The sequence below is a fragment of the Dermacentor silvarum genome, chromosome 1, assembly GCF_013339745.2.
Source record: "Dermacentor silvarum isolate Dsil-2018 chromosome 1, BIME_Dsil_1.4, whole genome shotgun sequence".
In the NCBI taxonomy this organism is placed as follows: Eukaryota; Metazoa; Arthropoda; class Arachnida; order Ixodida; family Ixodidae; genus Dermacentor; species Dermacentor silvarum.
In genome coordinates this window covers 378671004-378695632 of record NC_051154.1, presented here as the reverse complement: position 1 = coordinate 378695632, position 24629 = coordinate 378671004, and the positions used below count along the sequence as shown (strand labels likewise).

General features: G+C 43.6%; 1 protein-coding gene across 2 annotated transcripts in view; it reads right to left on the bottom strand.

Moving 5' to 3' along the window:
* LOC119437483 (nuclear factor NF-kappa-B p100 subunit-like) overlaps window positions 1-24629 on the bottom strand; it is a 155315-nt gene that overhangs the window by 22927 nt on the left and 107759 nt on the right. For both annotated transcript variants that reach the window (XM_037704495.2, XM_037704496.2), the window contains exons 11-15: window positions 20386-20415; window positions 18114-18233; window positions 14308-14689; window positions 10630-10744; window positions 6413-6611 (exon numbers count right to left, since the gene is read on the bottom strand). In XM_037704495.2, coding sequence (XP_037560423.1) covers window positions 6413-6611; window positions 10630-10744; window positions 14308-14689; window positions 18114-18233; window positions 20386-20415 — 846 coding nt within the window. The remainder of the gene's footprint in view (window positions 1-6412; window positions 6612-10629; window positions 10745-14307; window positions 14690-18113; window positions 18234-20385; window positions 20416-24629) is intronic.

The following is a 24629-nucleotide window of genomic DNA, read 5'->3' as shown; positions in this document are numbered from 1 at the left end:
CACGGTCGCACTTTCTAGATGGTATCATTTACACGTGCTTGCGCTTTGAAAAAGTTTAGATGTCCGCCTCGGGCGAAACACTTGTGGTGTCCACAGCAAGGAATGTGAAAAACAAACAAAAAACAAACAAAAAAACAAACAAACAGAAACATCGCATTTTGGATGTGGACCTTCCTCTTTGTCAGTGGTTTTCTCGGTGTCAGCGTCTCTTTTGCGCATGCAACAGCGCGGGCCGAGAGCCAACCGCAACGTTTTCGTGGATAGCTCATACGGTGAGAATGGTTAATTTTGGGGCTTTCACTATAATGACCTTTCAGAATAACAAACACTATGCCATAGTCTCCTGAAGTTTGCTATGTGCACGACAGGGCTAGAGTGCACGCTCATGTGGCGCTATTCTGGCCGTGCTATGTGGTGCAGACCAGCTTTGTCCTGCACCAGGCTTTACCAACTGATAGTAGCCACATCCAAATTGCACATTTTGAAGCGCTATCAATAACTAGTTTAGAAGAACTTCTTGCTGGGCGAGTTGGTGCATAGCTGTATCGGGAAGCGTTGCGCGTACAAACGGACAAACACAGGAAAAGACGTGAACGGATAGAGCGCAAACTTTCAACTGGTTTTTGATTTGTGTAGAAGCCACATTATGTAGACTGCTTTGACACGTGCCCAAAAAAGGAAGGGGGGGGAAGGGAGAAGGAGGGGGAGGGTTGCAAATCACGCCCACCTCAATTCAACAGCAGCTGCGCAGAAAATTATTTTCCACTCGATACAGGGTAACAGAAGTGTCACTTATGCAAGTATCGCCTTTTATCTTGATATAGAAGGCTTCTGAAAGTTCTCGGGAAGTTTTGTTGTTACTCCTGCCTAAAACCTTAATGCTATGAAACATAGGCACACAACCTTTGCATGCAATGCAATGAGCGGGTAAGTGCGCTCCTTCTCTTTTTTTGATTGACAAGGCATGCTCCCCCGCGCGTTCATTCACGCAGCGCCCTGTTTGGCCCACATATACCCGTCCACATTTGAGCGGGATTTGGTAAACAACGCCCGTGGCACACTTCACGTACGGTTCGGCATGCTTCACTTCGCAACCGCTTCCCCGAAGTCCTCCATTGATCCTCGGGCATAACCCAGATCGCTTTTTTGGAGCGGAAAAAACCACCGGGACGCCATGTCTGTTGGCCACTTTTTTTATGTTGTGGGCGACTTTGTGCATATATGGCACGACCGTGGTCTTCTTTCTGAGCAGGCACTCAGTGCTGCTGCCACGTTTTTCTTGTTTTACCTTCTTAAGAAGTTTCTCAGCCACAGCCGTGATGACCTCGCAGGGGAAGCCGGCTGAATTCAGCCTGTTAATCTGATTGTAGAAGCTGTCATGCATTGCATGCGGACAAGACTTTGTGAGAGCAGATTCCAGGCACGAGTTTGCAATCGCCCTCTTAACTATCTTCGAATGCGCAGAATCATATGGAAGAAGCTCTTTCTGTGCTCGTGGAGCGTAATGCCAGCAGATATGATGCAAGCCTATCTGTAATTTAATATCTAAAAACTGCAACAAACCATTAGTTGGCAGTTCGTGAGTAAAAGTCAAACCATTGCCATATTGTCTAAAAAGCGTTAAAATGCTATTCACAGAATCTGTGTTGGTCAAGGTTGTTTGTTTGGATAAAACAATTAAAAAATCGTCGACATACCTAAAAGCCTTGAGTACCCCTTGGTTAGAAAATTCATGATTCAGGGTATTGTCAATAGCAGCTAAAAATATATCACATAGGATCGGGGCGACACAGGAACCGATACAAATACCTTTCCTTTGAATGTAAAAGTCATCGTTAAAAGATATAAAGGTGGCCTGCAAATAAAATTCGAGGATGGACATGAAGCTGTCTACTGCAACCCCAGCGGAGTTTTGAAATGCTATTTCGCCATTCCTTTCAATGCATTCTCTGACGGCAACAAACAATTTATCATGAGGTACCGAATAAAACAAGTCCTCCACATCAACAGTAAATACGTAGTTAACAAGAGCATTGGACTTCAAGAAATGCACAACATCACCAGAGTTCTTTGTGGCAAATGGGTCTTCAGCCTGTAACGCACTCAAATGTTTCTGCAAGTACTGGCTAATTAGGAATTGCCATGAACCCTTCTCACTAACAATTGTTCTGAATGGCACAGAGTCCTTGTGGGTTTTTGCAGTAAAGAAAACTGAAAGCGCTTTCTTTTTGCAGTTAGTTATCGAACATGCAAGCTTAGTCAATTCATTATCCCTGCAAAGAGCTGCAGCTCTGCTCTTGATTCTTGTGGCACTCGGTTTTACACGAACAAAGTTCTTAGCAATAGCTTGACCCGCCTTTTAGCTGAATTCTTCTTCTCGTAAGACGACGAATCCTCCATTCTTATCAGCCTGCAGTAATCGCAGATTGTTTTGCTTGAAGAACAAAACTACGCTTCTAGTCGGGTCTTTCGAGTGCTTGGTGGACCTCGTGTTTACCGTTTTTGTAAGGGCTTCTACACCTTCTAGAAGGCATCTTTCACGTCCTTCTGTGTCAGCCTTGCTTGAAACTCGCCGGTTCAGGGCTAGTAAGTCGTGGGCAGGAACCGAGGATTCATAACTGTACTTTGGGCCCTTGTTAAGTATGCATGCAACTTCCTCGGGCAGCACGTCTCCCAGGACTATAAAGCCTTTTGGCTCCTCCTTCTTGCTCGTTGCTCTAGTGATCTAGCTGATGATGAGATTATCTCAACTCATCATCAGCTCATCATCATCATCACAATCTCATCATCAGCTCAACATGTCGCGCCAGGTACATCGCCAACTGCCTGCGAAAGAGAATCATACCAGAAGATGTAAGTGAAATGTTCGGCTGCCTCAAACCGCGAGTGGGCCTTTTGAGGCGCATATGCAGATATTTAAGATCGGAACTGTGGTGCCAGGTGCGAAGGTTCCAAGATCTTCTACGATCGCTTTGCTATGCCTCTGACCCGGCTTGGCTAGCGGAAACCAAGCTACGGTCTGCCAGACGATTTGCTGCCCAGATGACTGAATTTTGGTGGGCGCGGTGTCTTCACCAGGTCCTCGCCCATACTAGAGCAACGAGCAAGAAGGAGGAGCCAAAAGGCTTTATAGTCCTGGGAGACGTTGTGCTGCCCGAGGAAGTTGCATGCATACTTAACAAGGGCCCAAAGTACAGTTATGAACCCTCGGTTCCTGCCCATGACTTACTAGCCCTGAACCGGCGAGTTTCAAGCAAGGCTGACACAGAAGGACGTGAAAGATGCCTTCTAGAAGGTGTAGAAGCCCTTACAAAAACGGTAAACATGACGTCCACCAAGCACTCGAAAGACCCGACTAGAAGCGTAGTTTTGTTCTTCAAGCAAAACAATCTGCGATTACTGCAGGCTGATAAGAATGGAGGATTCGTCGTCTTACGAGGAGAAGAATTCAGCCAAAAGGCGGGTCAAGCTATTGCTAAGAACTTTGTTCGTGTAAAACCGAGTGCCACAAGAATCAAGAGCAGAGCTGCAGCTCTTTGCAGGGATAATGAATTGACTAAGCTTGCATGTTCGATAACTAACTGCAAAAAGAAAGCGCTTTCAGTTTTCTTTACTACAAAAACCCACAAGGACTCTGTGCCATTCAGAACAATTGTCAGTGAGAACGGTTCATGGCAATTCCTAATTAGCCAGTACTTGCAGAAACATTTGAGTGCGTTACAGGTTGAAGACCCATTCGCCACAAAGAACTCTGGTGATGTTGTGCATTTCTTGAAGTCCAATGCTCTTGTTAACTACGTACTTTCTGTTCATGTGGAGGACTTGTTTTATTCGGTACCTCATGATAAATTGTTTGTTGCCGTCAGAGAATGCATTGAAAGGAATGGCGAAATAGCATTTCAAAACTCCGCTGGGGTTGCAGTAGACAGCTTCATGTCCATCCTCGAATTTTATTTGCAGGCCACCTTTATATCTTTTAACGATGACTTTTACATTCAAAGGAAAGGTATTCGTATCGGTTCCTGTGTCGCCCCGATCCTATGTGATATATTTTTAGCTGCTATTGACAATACCCTGAATCATGAATTTTCTAACCAAGGGGTACTCAAGGCTTTTAGGTATGTCGACGATTTTTTAATTGTTTTATCCAAACAAACAACCTTGACCAACACAGATTCTGTGAATAGCATTTTAACGCTTTTTAGACAATATGGCAATGGTTTGACTTTTACTCACGAACTGCCAACTAATGGTTTGTTACAGTTTTTAGATATTAAATTACAGATAGGCTTGCATCATATCTGCTGGCATTACGCTCCACGATCACAGAAAGAGCTTCTTCCATATGATTCTGCACATTCGAAGATAGTTAGGAGGGCGATTGCAAACTCGTGCCTGGAATCTGCTCTCACAAAGTCTTGTCCGCATGCAATGCATGACAGCTTCTACAATCAGATTAACAGGCTGAATTCAGCCGGCTTCCCCTGCGAGGTCATCACGGCTGTGGCTGAGAAACTTCTTGAGAAGGTAAAACAAGAAAAACGTGGCAGCAGCACTGAGCACCTGAAAGAAGACCACGGTCGTGCCATATATGCACAAAGTCGCCCACAACATAAAAAAAGTGGCCAACAGTGGCGTCCCGGTGGTTTTTTCCGCTCCAAAAAAGCTATCTGGGTTATGCCCGAGGATCAATGGAGGACTTTGGGGAAGCGGTTGCGGAGTGAAGCATGCCGAACCGTACGTGAAGTGTGCCACGGGCGTTGTTTACCAAATCCCGCTCAAATGCGGACGGGTATATGTGGGCCAAACAGGGCGCAGCGTGAATGAACGCGCGGGGGAGCATGTCTTGTCAATCAAAATTAAGAGAAGGAGCGCACTTACCTGCTCATTGCATTGCATGCAAAGGTTGTGTGCCTATGTTTCATAGCATTAAGGTTTTAGGCAGGAGTAACGACAAAACTTCCCCGAGAACTTTTAGAAGCCTTCTATATCAAGATAAAAGGCGATACTTGCATAAGGGACACTTCTGTTACCCTGTATCGAGCGGAAAATAATTTTCTGCGCAGCTGCTGTTGAATTGAGGTGGGCGTGATTTGCAACCCTCCCCCTCCTTCTCCCTTCCTCCCCCCTTCCTTTTTTGGGCACGTGTCAAAGCAGTCTACATAATGTGGCTTCTACACAAATAAAAAACCAGTTGAAAGTTTGCGCTCTATCCATTCACGTATTTTCCTGTGTTTGTCCGTTTGTACGTGCAACGCTTCCCGATACATCAATAACTAGCTCACTACGAAGCGATGTCTCCCAAGGCGTCCGGCAGGAGCTGCCAGGAGTTAGCACCCGCTGGCAAGCATACATGGTACGAGTGGTTCGAAGCTAATTGAGTGTTCCAAACTAATAGAAATTAGTGAGACCCGACTGCTAGGACACCGATAAGCAGTGTGGCCAATGTTTCGTTACTATGCAGACGGGCGTGGCTGAGTGTGAGCACACGATAGTAGGCTACTTCCAGAAGTACATAATTCTTTCCGAAATTCCAAACAGAGATTTTCACTAACTTCAGCCTGTTTGTAAACTGCGTCAAGAAATATAAACAGTAACCGTAGCAGGAAGCGTACTGATCCAAACATACTTCTTGATTGATATCAGCTATTGGCCATTAGCAGCTGTCTATGGGAATCATGCATATGACAACATATGCAAGACACCAGCAGCTTAGAAACGGGTGAGGAGAGGGCCTCTGTTTGAAAAGAGAATACAGTGGAATCTCGTCGATACAATCTTCACAGGACCCGGCAAATAAAGTGTATCATCCAAAAATCATATTATCCAACGTATTACCCAACCAAATCGTATTAGTGGGAAAAGAAATAGAAATGTATTATTCCGAACAAACGTATTATGCAGAATCGTATCAATGAGATTCCACTGTATTTCAGAAAAAGGTGACTCCATGCTCCGCTTGTGAGCTCCATGTGCTGCGCATGATTGCAAAATTTGCCTGAGATGTTCACAGCAGCGTATGCAATCTGTGGACTGTTTTTTCACCAAGCCTGATGGTTGGTTCAGGACCCCTTATTTTGGGCCGATTGGTGCATACATGGGTAATGAAAGAAATGGTGCTTTTGAACAGGGCAAAGGCAGACAACATGCATGAGCATTCGTGTCATCCATCACTCTCCCGTTCAAATTCCATTGCTCAAACTTGACAATGCACAGTAGAATCTCGTTGATACAATCTTCACGGGAACCAGAAAATAAAATGTATCATCCCAAAATCGTATTATCCAAAATACATTGCTCCTATAAGACACTGGCCTAGAATAAACAAAAAATGTATTATCCTGAAAAACGTATTACGCAGAATCGTATCAATGAGATTCCACTGTAGCAACTTATTATGGTTTATAGGCACCTTGTTTGTCGGCTGCATTGGGCTGCAGCTGTGGCTGGGACAGCATCCTTTTGAGAGTCCCCCCAGGCAGGGAGCCCAGCACCCCACAGTGCAAGGCGGTGCGGCCTCTATGGTCTACAAGTGCAGCGTCAGCACTACAGTCCAAGAGAATCATGACTAGGTCATGCCGCCCACTCTGTGCGGCCACATGCAATGGAGTCTGCAATAGAAATGAAGAACCGAAATGCATTGAAGTTTAACTTTCAATCAAGACTTGCTCTTTTCTTTCTCTTAAAGGGCATCTTTGGAGTTTTTTAACAATATTAGGATATTGTCATTTTCAAATGGCATTGACAGTCCTGTCACTGGTAGGATGGTTCAATTTGCTTAGAAACTCATCAATAATTTTAAATAACCAATAAACGAGGTACTTAAACCAAAGCAGGTAGCTGCTGCATGTGACGTCACGACGAGTCGATGACGTCAGATCCTACACTACTGTAATGTAAACTCGCAGAACGCGTGCTAAACGCACAGCACACATGGCAAAGTGAATCTGATGATGTCTCCTGACGACACAGGGAGCTTTTACAGCTCTTTCGAACTAGACAGTGGCAATTTCAGCGACAATTTCAACGACAGTATGAGCGCTAAAAGATAGCCGTTTGCATTTGACCATCTGTCGCCGCCAAGGCAGCTGACGTGCTTAAGTTCAATGCATTATGGTGTGGCAAAATGAAGAGAAGCACCGATTATCACGTCTGTCAAAACGATGATTGTTGGCCGCCGCCTCGTAGAAAAAGGAGCCAGTTTTTGCATTTCTGGGCGACATGGTGGCGTAGACTCTTGACGTCACAAACAAAGGGTGGCCCATAAAAAGTCGTCCATAAGTGGGCATGAGTTGGGAACATGCAACCAATCTTTAAAGTTCACTTTCAGGAAAACTAAATGAGTTGCAGCTATATCATCTGGCACAGATAATCAGAGTACAAAAGAGAATGTATATTCAGAATTTTATTAAAGTCAGTGGACATCGAAAAATTGCTGGAGTTGCCACTCCGGTATGCATTTTTCTCAATTTACCAAAGTAACTATTTGTACAGTTAAACCTCGACATAACGAAATTGACAAATGCCCAAAAAACTTCGTTATAAAGAGGATTTCGCTATATGCAGGTTCGGCACGAAAATTCGAAAAATGCTTACCGTATTTACTCGATTCTAACGCGCCCTCGATTGCAACGCTCACCCGTTTTCCGTTTTCGTCAAAGCACTCATCCTTGGAATGTCACACCAGGTACTGGATGCATGGACGCGTGTCGTTTCGCATAAGCACGAGGCATCGGAAACGAAGAGCGAGCGTCACGATTGCGTCGTAGCGTCGTATCCCGGGTGCTGTATTTTCCCGGCTGTTAGGTCGTTTTCGGCCGGTCCCGGCACAGCTCCCATAGAACACAATGCATTGGTAACCCCGCTGTTGCGTCGCAACTGTGGGACCGTTCCCACATCATACGTTGTGAACTGCCACCCCGTGCCTGCCCGAGTGGCCATTTTGAGTTTTCCTGTCGCTTGGCTTGGTGGCTTGACGATGGCATTGGCTGCCCAAAGTGCCGGGGGCGACAACTATGACGTATTTGCGATTTCTGCCAGCAAAAGTATGGCCCTTGAGATCCGTATTTGCTATCTCAAGATGGTGACTATGACGCCTTGTGGCCCTAAAATTGGTTTTGGCTCATCGATGTTCCGTATGAAGTCCAAGAGCGATAACGCAGTCGCCGCACGCTGTATGTGCGAGTGAAAATGTGTGAGGGGAGCCAACGACAACATCTAAATCTCGCGCGCGCAAGAAAGAAAAGCAGGGAGGAAGTGCGCCTTCTTTGGTTGCGCTCGAGGCACCGGTGAGAGAGCGAGGGAGGAGGGATAGTGGTCGGCATTGTACTGTACTCTGGCACCAACTGCGTACTGCGCGGCAGCACGCGGGCCGTATCTTGAAAGCGATCTGCATTGTGGCAGAGTCTAGGCAGTGTAGGTGCGTCGGCGGCTCATAGCTTTGTGTGTGCTGTGTGTTGTCGGCGCTCAGTTTGCATTGAAGCGACAGAAAACAGCACGAAGGCCCCTTCTCTCACTTCTGCAGCGGCACTTCCACACGCCGCCAGCGTTTGACAGCGCGTGTCCGCGCTGATCGAGTGTGATGTGTCACAGCGTCTGCCAGCGCGTCGGCAACATCAACTGGAAACGGAGAGTGCCGGCTTGGCGGGCTAGGCCAGCTGCAGCAAGCGGCAGGATCAGGTTTGAATGAAGGGAGGGGGAAAGGTCACTCTCGTGGTAAGATTGCCGGGTCGAGGGATGCAGGCCCGCCTCACACGTGCGCTCGCTTCGCATTCCGTCGCGGCGGAGAAGGTGCTTCCGGTTGCTGCTCGCGCAAAAATGATAAAATTTGGGGCGAAATCTCTAGGTTGTCGGCGGGGAAAATTTGTTGTTTCGAGGGGGTCTCCCGCTGCCCCTTCGTTACGTAGAGGTCTCAAATACATGTGCTTCTATGGAGTAACGGTGGGGAATAGAAAAACTTCATTATATCCAGGAATTCGTTATATGGAGGTTCGTTATAAGCAGGTTTAACTGTATAACAGTTTTGGCTTAGTGAAAGTTAGGGTTTAAAGTCTCCCTTCAGTAAAGGGGGGGCCCTCATAGGGTGGCGACCAGTATAGTCCGCACACACTCACACACGCTCATAAATAGGGTGTCCCAACTATCATGCAGCAAGATTTAAAAATATGCAAATGCCACGTAGCTGGACCGAACCAAGGTAATGCTGTTTGCTGTCACTTCGAGATAGAGTATTTTTTGCATTCCACCTAATTAGATAAATAAACTAGAAAACTACAATTATGGTGCATAATTGCATAACTAACAATGGTCCACTTCACTGATCATCATTCATGTCTTCCCGGTTTCCAACAAGAGGGTACGAAGCCGGGAACTTCTTGCAGCCACTTGTAAAAAAATGTATATGGCAAAAGGTGGCTACCTAGCATTGGTTGTACTTTGTGGAACAGTCTTCCTGTACACGGAAAACAATGTAAATACTTTTTTGTTAAGCTGAAACACCATTACAAAGACCTGTATTAACATTGAATTATAATTACAATACAAGATGTCTGCTACCTGCATAAACACACAACTGTTGAAATTGATATTGTGTAAATATAAATCTCTGTTATTATTTATGTATGGATCCAAACTAGCTTGATGCTAAGGATCCACATGCTTATGTATTTTCATCAATTTTGTATCCCTTTGGCAAATAAATTTAAATTCAAAGTCGTAATTAATTAATCAATTTCTCAAATATTATAATTAGATGAAAAGTTTCAATGAGAAAATTGTAGAGCAACATGAGAAACTACCGATACAGCTTTCTGGTGCTCAATACGTGCTACATAAAAGTTTTTCAGAGTGTGAAAGATGCCAGAAAATACACGCAAACCGCCTCGAGCGGCCAGTCGCGCAAGTAGGAGCAATGAAAGCATGTTTGTGTTGAATCTATAGGCTATTTGTTAATACAAAAATTGAGGTTTGCAAATGGCCAAAATCAAAGTGTATTTGACAGTGTATGACAGTGGCAGTGTATCAAAGTGTATTTGACTATATCGGGTTGAGTAATGAGTACAGCAGATGATTGAGTGAGCCAAAGTGAGTGCCAAAATGTTGTGATGTTCTGCTTCCACATGTCCACCTTTTGTGTTATGACGTGAGGGTGCATACGCCTCCTGGGAAACAGAGTTCCCCACAATATTACCTACAGGGAAATCTTAGCATTCCCGTATCTTAGCATTCCCGTGCATACAACAGCGGCGTGGTGTCAGTTTTCCGTCTAGGTAATGTAGTGAGAAACTCTGTGCTGAGAAATTAAACCAAAACTGATTCGTAGAAAATCTACACAGTAAATTATACAGGGTGCTCCAAGGCTTGCCAGTATTTCTTCCATAGTTTTGAGGTCCAGAACCTTCATCTATTGTAAAAAAAGAAAGAAGTAGGGAATATGTTGGTACTCCTTTAATTTGGCTATCAAGGGGCTGAGGTTGCCAGAGTGACAGGCAAAGAAAGTTATGCTCTGTGCCCTTCTCAGGACAACCCTGTTCTTGTGGCCCACACTGGACTCTCGTGTATCGGTACATATGTGCATGCTGCTGTGATGTCTACAAGCTGTGGTGTGTACAACGGCCAACCAAGCCTCACCTGGCCTCCATCATTCTGCCTGTTGATACACATGCTGTACTTCTTCGTGTTTGCCAGGATCTTCAGAAGGAGATCAAGTAAATGTGGAGCGTGCCTCACAGCCACGTGCAGAGCGCTGTTGTGAAAGGGAAAAGAAAGTGTGAGCAAAAAAAAATCTGTTACACAGGTTGCAGACAGACATGTAAGGACCAAAACATACCGGAGCAAATATTCGGAGGTAGATGAGGCATGTGTTTTAGTTACCCACTGCAGGGTGGCACATTGAGCCATGAACACCCAATACACCACTGCAAAGTACCGCATATTCTGGCATATAAGTCGAGATTTTCCTCCAAAATTTTCACCAGTGCGCTTTATACAACGGTGCAATTTATATATGCATGAAATCATGCATGCTAGTGCGACCAATATGTGCAATTTTTCTTTCTTCCCCCACCCCCTTCTTTTTTGGAAAGGGGGGGGGGGAAGGGGTGGTATAAGAAACTGTGCGCGACAGCAATCTGAAAGAAATTTTGTATTAACAGTGGAGTGATCGTCGGTACAGATGTTAGCTCCTAGGGCTCACTGTGTGGGCAGTGTGGCGGCAGTAGTCGGGTAGCAGCAGTGAAGGCCGCCAACGTAGCCTCCGTGATTACGTGCCTGAGTGATTGGAAGTCATGCGATAGTTTGCTGTTATAGCTTAATTTTTTTAAAGAAAAGGTTAAACCCATTAAACTGACGACTTAACTAAAGGGTGCACAATATTTAGTGTTATGCTGCGGTGCTCAAGATATACCAGTTACAAAAGCCGCACTTGGCTATCATCATCAGTTGCCCACGCGAGAAGTCGTAGTGCTTTCAGCATAGTCACTATATGCACTATATCCTCACTATATTTCTTCCAGCTTTCAATCGCCATTTCACTTTTTGTAAGCGTGTCGTCAGGAAGGTTCAGGCATGTTTTGATCATTTTTGTGTTCGTTCTGAGTACGACATGCCACAGACGCAATGCCAGGGATGTGCCTAGTAAACTTTTTTCGGAGGACGATGATGGTTACCGAGTGAAGCTGCCGGCTGAAGTAGCTAAAGTTTCTTGACAGTGCGTTGGAGGACAAGGCCTTCAAAGCCTTCGAATGAAGTGCCATAAATATTGTTCTACTATGCCAAGAAGAGTGTTGGTTGAAGAATTTTCTCTGCTAGAATTTGTGGCTCATGAAAGTTTTGTTTACTGAAATTTAATGCCTTGAAATGGGTAAGTTTAGCATCTTGCGGTGAGTGTACATGCGTGCATCATTTCATTATGCCGACTGCCTTAAAATATGCACATCTTACATACCCGTGCGACTTATAATCCGGAAAGTATGGTACTATTACATCCAGCATACCCTTCTGCTTTGTCCTTGTGTCATTCACATATCAACTGCCATCAAATTGAGGCTCTGTCAAGATGGCATTGATGTGAGCAAAGCTATACTAATGCTGCAGCTCTTAAATATAAAAACTACACATTTGCTAGCATAGCTATCACAATGATCGTAACAAAATAGAAAAAAAAAGAAATATGGGGTAAATATTGGCATTATGCGGGGGCCTTATATGAAGTTTTATGGACCACCGATGCCAGCAGGCATGCGAGCTAAGTTTTTATGCAGTTGAACTGTGCGTCATCAGGGAAGCCTCATGCTTTTTCACACGTGCCACTGGTGTTCCACAATGCCTGTGGAATTGCAAAGTTTACAGTGGTGCCCTCAAGACTGACAAGAGGAGAGTGGAGCAACAAAGATGTACTATGGGGGGCAGGACAAACACTCAATGTACAGAAGGGCAGGACAAACACGCAAGCTGCCAGTGTTACACTAAGGGGACTGGCTGGCATGGTAGCCTGTTTTACCTGTATTTCATTCACTGTAGCTCCGACATCTCTTGGTACGTGTCCCCACCAAACATTACTTGAATCATGCCTTTCACTCTCGGCTTCAACTGTGCCTGTTTATATAGCTTGTTGATGGCATAAGAGTGACCCGCACACTACTAGCGCGCACTACTTGAATAACGTGCACCCGTGATCACATTCACTGAAAACTGCAGTGGGGCCACTAAAATACAGTGAGTGCAGAAGCATATTTACAACAAAATGTGCCTCTACGATCTGCAAATACCTTATGCAAAAAATGTGCCTCTACCATCTGTAATTTGCAAATAGCTTTTGTTGAAATCTCTCATGGCCTCTGCAGCATGCCAGAACTGCAATTACATTATTCCATAAAAATTTATTTCCTTGCCACCAAAGCCACATGTGAAGTTTTCAGTTGCTCATTAATATTTGTTATCACTGTTTTTGCCATCACTATCTATTGCCACTGTTGCCATCATCCATACACAGCTGAGTTTTTAGATCAAAATACAGTCAAACCCACTTATAACAATATCGGTTTTAACAAAATGTTGGATATAACAGGACCGTGAACTTTTGTGTGTTCTATGGTAAAACAAACAGCCTACTACAATGTTCCCATGCTGCGTTATTGGTTATAGTAGCAATTAAATCTGACTATGGCTGCCTGTGCCACAAGAAAAAGGCAAAATCCTGGAAAAGAAAAAGTGCAAGCTGCGGCAACCTTCCACACATTTAAAACACCAGTCGGAAGGGTCAGGGGGTGACGGGAGAAATGCATACGAAGCTCGCAATGTGTCGAAGATGTGCCAGGCGGCATGTGCGCGGCACGCAGGCGGGTGTGGCAGCTCGTGTTTTTTTTCCCCCCAGCAACTGGTGTTCTTTTTCCTTCGAGCGTAGGCACTCAGTAGCCAGATTTATGGAAACATTGCAGTAAGTGTTTTATTTTACTATAGAACACGCACAGAAGTTCACACGCGGTTAGAAGTTGGTTCCCGACTGTACTTCGTTCTGTCTAATTACAATGTTGGATGTCGGTCCGCCATTTTTTTTGTGTTTAACCTGGTTATAACTATTATCAGTTATAGCAACAGAATTTTCTTGGCACTTGCATAGTGCTATAAGTGGGTTTAACTGTATTTTTTCCTAAAAAATATCTACACATTTTTGAAAATCAGTTGTCAGTCCCTTGAACGACACAGTGAAAAAATGAAAAATAAGTGTTCAGTGACAAGTTGCCACTGGTGCCTATATTTTTTGCAAAGGCAAGAGAGCTTGCAGGGATCATTTTAAACGCAAGCAAATGGTTTCAATTCTATTCTTACATATTCCAGTGTGGCCCAGTCTGCATCAGTTTATCTCGTAAATTTCTGTACACGTGCATTTGGGGTCAGGGCTAGCATTTGAGACAACATGCCATCTATATCTCAGGGCTTCAGCAAGTTGACATGTTGGTACATAAGGCACAAGTGCAGCAGTGGAGATAAACCTCCATTACTAGAGTGCATATCGTCTACCTCTAATGAACGGGAACAGTGCTGGCATGCTGAAGTCTCGGACTGAAGGAGTGATTTGGTACAGCTTGACTGATTTTGATCTAGTCTGCATTTTACACTCATTTTGCTCATTTTACACGCCCGTCTCTGTCATGCATGGTAGCTATATTCATAGAATGAAATAACAGCATGTGAAAATGGGACAAAAGGGAAAAGACAAACACAAGCGCTGACCACCGCCCAAGGGCTTTAGCCTTTCTATGAGTGTCAAACCGACCACAGTAGCTAGATTCTGTGAGCATCACTCACTTGTTGCCATGCAGGTCACAGATTGGAATAATTTCAGCAACCAGCCTGGTCAGGGTTTTTGTGGAGCACTTGCTCACGAGCTCTTTTGTCAGCCAGCAGATCAGTGCATACATCGCCGTGCCAAGCCGGTCGCTTGTCTTACTGCTGTAAACACTTGTTGAGCCATCAAATGAGTCACGCTTTGAACAGTGGGCTGACTTGTCTTCAACCTTGATGACAGCCTCTTCAGAGCTCTGGCAGGGACAGGCCGGGCTATTGCGTTGACTTCCAGCTTCTGTTTCACCGCGGCTTGCTTCGCCACCCAGGGAGAGTCTGCCCATGGAGGCCTCAAGCCCATCTCCATCGGTGGCCATGATCATAGGTTCCAGGGTATGGGTAGGCACTGACAAAGTGGCAAAGTGGTGCAATGTTAGGAAAAATGAAAGGAAACCCTTAAAATGAGCTAGCTGACCGATTATACCTCTGAAGTGGCAAATCCCTCTTGCAGAAAGCTTTCTGAGAACCCTCTACGGATTTCCTTTATAGCTGGGTGTTTGTACAAAGACTAAGAAATATTGAAAAGTAGCCGTTTTGAAATAAAAGGACAGTTTCTTCGGAAACATGCCTTCAGTGGTGGTGACCATGGGGTGATATGTGGTAATTAGTTGCTAATTAACAAAAATCTATAAATTACCTTTTCAACATTTATTTTTACCAAAAACCAGTGGCTCTTAGGCATATGACTACCAGACTGTGCCAGATTTTTAACTGCCTTTTGTCACCAGCTTCACACTATTCATCACATGCAGCAATAATCCTACCTTAAGAATGACAATGCTAATGTAGACTGTATATTGATAAACTAGTGGTACTAGCAGCCAGTTATTTTTTTTTTGTGACAAGTTTGTGAGGTCCATTTAACGGACATTGTTTAACAGTGGTACATTGCAGGACCAGATGCATTAACAATGCATTTTCAAAATACATTTTGGGGGCCTGTCTTAAGTCTACACATGAAGATCAAAAGAAGGTATACAAGAGCCAACTTGTTTCTAATAAATGCATTAAACATTTTCAAGCATGCTCTATGATTTTTTAGGTATTATTCCAATAATTAAAAATTAGTGCAACTGACTTTGGTTGATAAAGTGGATAAGCAGATAACAATAAATAAGAGCTGATTCAACTCATAAGCTGAGTGGATGCATTACACAACATATATATTCGTGGTGTAAAAATCAGTGTGAAATTTGGGAGACGGACACTAGAGGTGGCTGAAAAACACAAGCACTAGTTTTCCACTGATCCTTGACAGTGTTTTGTGATAGTGTTTAACAATGGCTTGTTCGGCAGACGACACAGGGGACATTATTTGATTAGCTGTCACTTGTGCATGACCACTTGTCCCCTGAAAATTTTCTACGCCCTTGCATTTCTTCAGTAAATCAGTTGATTGTCAGCGCTTGTGTCGTTCAGTCGCTTGTATCTGTGTCCTAACTTTCACGATGTTTTAATGTGATTAGCATATTATGGGAGCCTGACCACCTACTTTCCGGTTTTTCTGTTTGCATCTAACCTCTTTCACCCAGTGATCCAAGTTGTCTACTAGCTTGGACCACCTGGCATGTGCTGGCTGCTGTCTTGCCAAGCAGACAACATGGGCCACGGGGTCTGTGCCCGAACAGACAATTTAAAGACAGCGTATGTGATATTGATAGTATGCGCCCATTCTTGGCCAATCCACCAAAATGGACGTGTCAAGGAAGGAAGGAAGGAAAATAAGAGGTGAAAGACAGAGAGCTTAACCAGGTGAAGTGTCTGGTTGGCTACTCTGCAAAAGGGAATGGGGTGCCAAGGTGACACAAGGGGTATGTAGCCTTAAATACATTAAGGCGATAGCGCCCGATCCACAACAGCCACCTCTGCTTTGAGCATGGCCGCTTGATAGAGAGCCATTGCAACTATATTGTAGCCAGGATACTGGGGATAATATGGAGTTTCAAGAGGGGTGCAGTGACTACATGATATACGGTGTCATGGTATCATATGGCAGTGAGATTGTCACTTTGTGTATCTGTGGTGGCAATGCAATGTGTCGCTACATTGCTTTAACGCTAATCACATTAAGATTGACATTCATCGTGAGATGGGTCCTGTTGGAATTTCTTTTGTTTTTTTCACTATGAATTCACACCAACTCAGCAGTCAGCCAATATAATTATGCTCCTGTTTAACCCGAACATACAGAATGTGCTGCTGGTTCCAGCAGCCTACAATGTACAAATAAACACTTTGTGCAAGCTGTGTGGAACAATTTAAAGTCGAACGCCTTTACAACAAATGCCTCTACAGCAAAATGACCTGTATAATAAAAGACTGACTATGTCCCGGCTGAATTCCTATGTTTCACAAGTATTGCGAACACTTCTACAATGAAGACCACAACAACGAAGTTGTCTGTGAAACGAAAGAATTCGGTGTTCCCAGCGGCTGATTTTTTGCTTTACAACGAACGCCACGTAGTGCTGCCACCACTTCTCTCCATAGAAGTCATCGAGGTGTGCTCTGTGCTAATGCTAACAGCAGCGCTAGCTACGCACTTGACGAATGTGCTGATATCAGAAGTCTTGCTGCACTGCTTCAGGAATTGCTTGACTCGTATACTGCTTGTTATAATGCACCAACGGGTGCCAATGGCTGACGAATACATCGTATTTGATGATGATGCCATGATGTATTTGTAACTGACAACCGACGATGTCTTCAAAGTCATCTAGGGTAGGAAAGGGTGTGAATGTTTACAAAGGCAACAGTGATGATCCTGTAAATGAGCCATAAATTTTGACAGCACGGTAAGCAATAACATTACTTGATGATCTGCAGCTTTACTTAATTTAGCTCCTGTGTTTTGCCGCTTAGCATGCTGTGAAGCTCGATGTAATAAGGTTGGCTGCGCTTGTACATTATGTCAGATGAACTGTGCACAAAAAATTAGCGACTTATTTCACCAACTCTCTTGATTTCATGTTGGGTAAATGTTTTCTTTTATTTTACGTACGTACTTAGCCTGCTCTATTGTGAGCAGTACAGTGAGCGACCTTTACAACTAAGTGACCTGCATAGTGAAGGATTTTTGAGGTCCCGAGAACTTTGTTATAAAGGTGTTTGACTGTATATGACAGTTAACTGCAGCCAGTATAGCAGCAGCCATTGTGAAGGTTTCTTTCTGTGAAGAGGAGGGTGAGGGAATTACAAATTGTGAAAAATAGCGCAACTGTGAGTGAGTTCACACAACACTGCATTCCCACTATCACAGCTAACACGTGCTATATGTAAATTTTTAGTCTTCTATGAGGTGTAATCAGTGTACGGTGCCATTTAAGGTGAAAATTACTGATGGAGCTCCATTCAGATGAAAAGTCCTCTGCAAGGAATTGTTTGTTTGCATGCTGTAGCAACCAGGTGTAAATGTGTCAATGCATCAATTGGCAAAGCTTAGTGCGCAGCACGCTTGGCATCAACTTCAACCTCCCCTGAAACCTCGCCTATGTCCTGATGCAAGCGATCTCAGATAAGGTTTGTGTCTGAGTGACTATGCATAATTCCGAGATAATGTTTCAGTTTGCAATATAAGCGTTTTGCTTTCATGTGTCAATGGCAAAATGTGCTGTTCCATGAGTGCTGTATATTGTCATCCTGCAACAGTTGCTTGGGCTGTTGATAGCGATGAATTATAAAACTCTTTGGCAAGGTCTAACCAAACCAGCCAGTTCACTTATACTTACTTCTTGCACTATGTAAGAAAATACGGGAATAGGTTCATTTACCTTGGTCAAAATCAACGTCCTGGAGCAGTTGCTGTATTGTGTCAGCATTGAAACTATTGCACATGTCTTTGATCACGAAATCCCAGGCTTCCTCACTCTCTGGCAGCCACAGGTTCTCCCCTGTGCACATGAGGAAGCAGATGCTCAGTTAGGTACAGTGCTGATGCAAAAGGCAAAATGGCATCAGCAGTGTGGTGGCTCAATGAACTAGTCCTGGCTGCAGACGTACCATGTGCAAGTCAATAAAAACACATGGCAATGAACACCAGGGACACGCAACTGGTATAGAAATCTACCCAGCCCTGGTGCTACTACTAATGACTACCAATGATAGTCAGTCTGGGCACGTAAATGACATCCTGCACTTCACTTGGCAGGCTCAGACTTCATCATTTTAGGTTTCTGGCTCAAACGCTTACCAAAATGCTTTCCACAGTAGGTGACAATGTCAAATTAAATTCTCTACATTCTTCAAAATGCTCAAATGGCAAAGCTTAGTGGGCAGCACGCATTTTCTTCAAAATGCTGCCATGGTGCTCAAGGTAGCCCTTGTGTGCTTCCTATGTTTTGTGGCTTTTCTTTCAAATGGAACGCAACATTATAATATAACAGAAGGCAGAATATGATGTAGAGAATTTAACTTGACATTTTCACTTACTTTGGAAGCACACAAGGACTACCTTGAGCACCAAGGTAGCATTTTGAGGAAAAAAATAAGTGAGAAAAAAACATTTTTAAATTAAGGCAGGATTCGATAAGGAAGGCTGGTATTTCAACTGTCTCTCTCAACGTGGACCAACTTGAACATGGCACAGCTCATAAACATGCTCCAAGGGAATGTATTTAGCACTAAACCTCTTGCCTGGCTGTTGCATTGCAGCTACATGGCGTGACCCTGTAGGCAGCCATCACACAAATGTCTGCACCTGGCACACCACAGTAGATCTTACACTGAGAAAAAAAGATTAAATAGGACTAGACTGGTAGATTATAGATTCATCCCTTTCGGTTAATTTTCAAGGTCTAAATTTATATTAACTGATTGAACTTGAGTGAAAGATTACCTGTTGTTTTTCTGTGACCTTTTTTTTTTTACACAACGCCGTCTTTTGATGACGTATTTACATGAACGCTATCTTGTTTGTAGGGCAAACAGTACAGTATTTCTAGTTATAGTGATATGCCGTGACCCTTAACCTTGCTTACACTCTCTGTAAATTAAAAATTTCTGTAGCGGCAGGTAATGAAACAATAATGACATCGAGATAATGCCATCATGACACATATGCAACCACCACATACTAGCTATGCAACTCAATGAACATCTTAAAGGTCTACTGCAACAAAATTTTGTACGACGCACAAAGCCTAGTAGTGATAGTGTAGATGTAAAGGAGCCTCTGTGCAAAATTGGACATTTGAAGTACGAGCAGAAGTGTCACGAAAAGCTAGCAAAAATAGCCATTCATAATGGACATGAAGCAGCACAACATGACAGAGACCAAGAATAAGAAGAAATATACACAGCACTAACTTTCAACTAAACGATTTATTTGGTCGCCTGTGTTATTTATACAATGGCAATGGATTGATAATAAAACTGAGGAGACAAACCTATAAAGATACAGTACAGAACTCACACGAGTCATCACTGTAATCACATCGCACCTGGTTATTTCAAGGCGATGATTCTAGAAACCTCTTTTCTTTCTCCGATAAGGCCAACGATGGAAAGGTCACACATTTTTCTTTCATTTTATCGATTTCATATGCTTCAATCACCTCCCGTGTCATTCTCCTTTGGGCCCTACTCGCATCCCAGTCTTTGAAAACACGACCATTCTAGGTAGGGCACAAGGATATTTCTATGCGAACTTTTACACATCCCTGTTGTGTGAAATGTAAGATGGCACATACAGTGTGCATCTGATGATGTACTGGTGTTTTGAGCACTTCTCATGAGCTCTATTTTTTTTAAACATGTGTAAGCATGTCAACATTCCATAAACAATGTAAGGGCGCGTGAATATGGCATAGACCACTTATACTATACCAGACGTTTCTTTTCAAATCTGAACATATATTTTTTTTTAAATTAGCACAATTATACTCTCTGAGTTAGATCACTTGAGAGGCAGACATTATTTTGCATGATGTTTTTTCGAAATTCTGCACAAATGAAAAAAAAAAACCCTGGTACAACATTTGAAAAACTTTGCAGTACATGTAACATGCCAAACATTTTCATTTTCAAGTCAGTGCATGTACGTACCTGGCACAGCACCCAGTTGTGCTGAAGCTCCTGTAAATAGAGGGAAGAATACAGTCTTACAGCAAAAGTTTGTTTCTGCCAGAAGACCTGCAGCTCCGCAATGTGCTATTAAATGACCAGAGGCTAAAAAAAATATTTCGCTAACAAAGTGCTTAGTGTATTTAGCTACAGGCCTACGCAACTAAATGCAACCTTGATGTAATTGTGTACATGTATGCTGCATCTGATTATTTACTAAATGTCAGCATTAACACTCTTTAGATAAATACTCTACTATGAAACCTTATCAGCATGCTAACATTTTTCTCATTTTTCATCTTATCTGTTTCTCAACTGCTTTCTCGCAACTATCTTTGGCAAGAACAACCAGCCCATGGCATCTCCCCATGCTGTCATACCATGGGAAGACGCTTCCACATGAGACCAGTGTTTGGTGTTGTGTGCATCAATGAATGAGCGTAGCAAGACCACAGGCTCATTGAACCATACACGTATGCAGAATCGTTAATTCTTGCAACAGGAAAATGGGGCATGAAAGTTTGAAGTGGAACCTTGCTGATGCAGTTGCTCTGCAAGCAACTGCAGCAACTTTTCCTTCAATTACGTTTTCTTATCATTTTGTTGTGCTGAGTGGACAAATCTCGCGGTAACACCTATGTGGCAAGTCAACGATAGCAGACGAAACGAATGGGCAAAGAATTGTACAAATATCTGGGCACAGACTAGCACCCTCGGATATGGTGGCTAGAAGCAACGCCACGTGTCGGACACAACCAGTAGTCATGCCAATGATGTCACAATAGTGCATAGTTAATGGGCGGTTAACATCCAGTAGAAACTGCACTTATTATTAGCATAATATAGATTAAAAAAAAGTGGGCAAGTTTGCACTCGGTCGTGCAAAGCTTAGGCACAGCGAAAGTGTCAATCCTCAAGTCTTACTGGCTGCTACAGCTAGGTATGCTGCTAGGTCTTAACTTGGTTTAACTTAACTACGCATGTAGGGAAGGTATTCTCGAGAGATCATTTTCGAAGGTACCTTCCCTTTCGCGACATTTCGCGTGACTAGCGCTGGACGTGTCGGCGCCTACGAGCGACAGCATTCCTGGCATGCCACAAACGCAGGCAGGAGCCGTGTCTGTGTCGGGCGAAGCGAGCACACACCTGCGCCGGCGGTTACTAGGCAACGTGAGGTGACGTCATCGCTACTGCTTCGGCACATGCGCGGCTAGGCAATGCGGGCAGCGTCGACAGCAGCTCTGCGTGTTGCCTCGTTGGTGCTGCTACAATTTCTTTCTCTCTATCTCACTCTCATTTTCTCTTTCCCTCTCCCGAGCATTGCTCGCGTCGCGCACATGCTCTCCTTCCCTCTCCTTAACGTCCCATGTCAAGGCAACATGTGCACGGCACGGAGAGGAGACGAGGCACATGCCGCTCCGCAAGGTGGTTGCTAGGCGACACAGTGATGTCATAGCTCGGCAAGGTTTTGTGACAGCAGGCGCCACTTTTTACGGTTAGCTAGAACAGCTTCGCTGTTAATAAATCAGCATCCTGTAGTGGTAATGGCAACTTTGGCGCCATTTTATATCCACTTTGCTCTGCAAGAGAATTGTGCGGAAACCTGGGTATATGTTAGAATTTGGTGGCAAGATGTCGCCAGGTGTCAGCCAAATAACTGTGCCATAGACGAGGCTGACCTATAGCCTGCCCATTACCGTATTAGCTAAAACTACCTGCTTGCAACCCACACAGTGGTCGGTCTGTTATCAAAATAACCAATGTACCAACACGACCAACAACTTCCTTGACACTTTTGCATTTTAGATTCAATCCCATACACTTACCTACACAGTGGTACCATTTGGAGCAGATAGTAGCAATGATGAACATTTTGATTTGTTACAGATGAATTCACTTCTCAGTGAAGTTTGGCGCAAGCCACACTGCTGCTCCAGCTGTGAAATTGTGTTTCTGTGTAACATGTTTTTAAGTGGACAAAATTTAGGGAACTTCATACTTCATGAAAACATTGACTCTCTCCCTGAAATGTGTGCCACAGCCTCAGTGAAACAAAAGCCCATCTGTTGACCAAAGTCATTAGAACGGAGTTACCAATATTCAAAATCTCGTTGTGTATTCCATCGCCTTCATCCACACACACAGGGTTCGTACAGACCATTTGACTCAAAACTCGAGGACAATTCAAGGATTTCAAGGATGCTGAAGGCCAAAATTCAAGGAAAGGGAAGCCAACCTTGTTCATACACATACGCAGAAAAATACTGAAATCTACTTAGCTGCGATTTCTTGCAGCTAAGCAGCTGCCAAATTGGACTAACGCATCAAGCTGGTCAGGCCGATTTTCCAAGTTGACTTTCTAATTGTAATGATGTCACTCGCCTTCTGGAATGATGGTTACTAGTGTTCGACTTAAGCCAAATTAAGATACTCGTGTTAAAGCACAATGGCTGAAACTTACTTTCCACCAGGCCTTTATAGAGCCCAGCGCTTTAAAATGGAGTTGTGATGGCTGCGGTATGAACCAACTAGAAAAATAAACTGGTGGCATGGCTTGGTCACTTGATCTGGCTTTGTCTAGCGCCATGATGGCAACACTGATTAAAACAAGCCTAACTTAGGTGGCTGTGACACACCGCATTTTAACTGTTTAGAGACACTCTTAAAAGCAAATAGCTAGGATTGTTTCCAAATAGAAAGTTTAAAAGGCATAAGCCTTAGGCAAAGTTTGTTACCTTGAATGTTGAAACGTTGCCCTCAATCCTAGTTTTCAAGGAATTCAAGGAGTACACTGGATGAATCCAGATAAGAACGAACAGATGGTCCTGGTCACTATTCCCGATTTTGATGAAATTTACTTTAGGCTCAGGTATTGGGCCCAGAACAGTGATTCTGAACTCAGCTTTAAGAAAAAAAATTTTGTTCACCTAAAAAAAATGCACAAACTTCGGCCATTGAAAACACTTTTCCACCTGTTTTGCGATGTCTGAATTTTGAGCGCGCATAGAGAAACAATGGTACACTTCTCAATCAGCATATATTTTTCCCCCTAAAGAGCAAGTGAAATGATACCTTTTGAGTATTTTATTGCACTTGGCTACGGAAGGAACTTTGAGAAAAAACATCACAAACATGGTAAACAGACCAAAATAACTGTAATTCAGGAATTTATTGCTCTAGACTAATTAAAGTGAGGGTAATGAAACTCTGTGCACATAAACATTTAAGTCTTCACATTCTTTCGAATTAATTTTCATTACTTTGTCAAGCACCGTTCTATTTAAAAATTGCACTTAAACATGAGTGGTTTGCCAAAAACATCAAAATTTGAAAATAGTTTTCTGAAAAAGGCCATTTTTAATTTTTTTTGAAAATCGCTCTGGTTGAAGTCAAGAACATCTCCTACCACTGTGCATAAAAAAACGTTGCATTATTTGAGCACCGAACAAGTTACAATGCGTCAAATGTGACCACACTCAGCCTAGCGGCCGTGCCACTGGTAGTGTGCTGCAAGTCGGACGCAGGTCGTTCAAAAATAATTGTACCCGACATACTCATAAATAAGCCCTCAAAAAATAAAAATAAGAAAATAAAAAAGAAATTTGCTGCCAGGTTGCATGGTGCCTCAAGCTTTGTCTTCCGATCCGGTGCTTAGCAATCTTTAGCAGGCGATCCGTGGCAGCGCTCACGTTTCATCAGTGCCGCTTCGGAGTCCGCTTGCGCGTGACACCGAAGTTCGGAGAGTGAATGAGATAAGGAACGTAGAAAGTGAAAGGCGAAAGCTGTCAGTGCGTCAACATGGTATATTACATTAGGTCTGCCGGAAGTTTTTCTGAGGACGCCCTCCAGTGCACGACGAATGTTTCTTCCTCTGCTGTGGTAGCTGAAGCTGCAAAGTTTAGCCTTAAACGCGTGGTTTGTGCTGACTATCTGCAGAGACACAAGAAAAAAATTTTGTATCAGCGGAAGTTTCGTAGCGTAGAGGATTTGGACATTGTTCAAATAAGGCAACACCTGCCTGACAAAAGTGTGTTCCTGTTCGAGAAACAGATTTTCTCTGCTCCCGGGAACTATGTCAATTGCTTCAAGGCACTGACTGCAGATTCTTCAACTTCCCCGGCTCCTGAGCACATGCTGACACATGAGAATGCATCGACACTGGTTGAAACAACTGGAAATGATGCTTCATCTGAGTCTGAGGAGGCATCTACATCACAGGAAGTGTT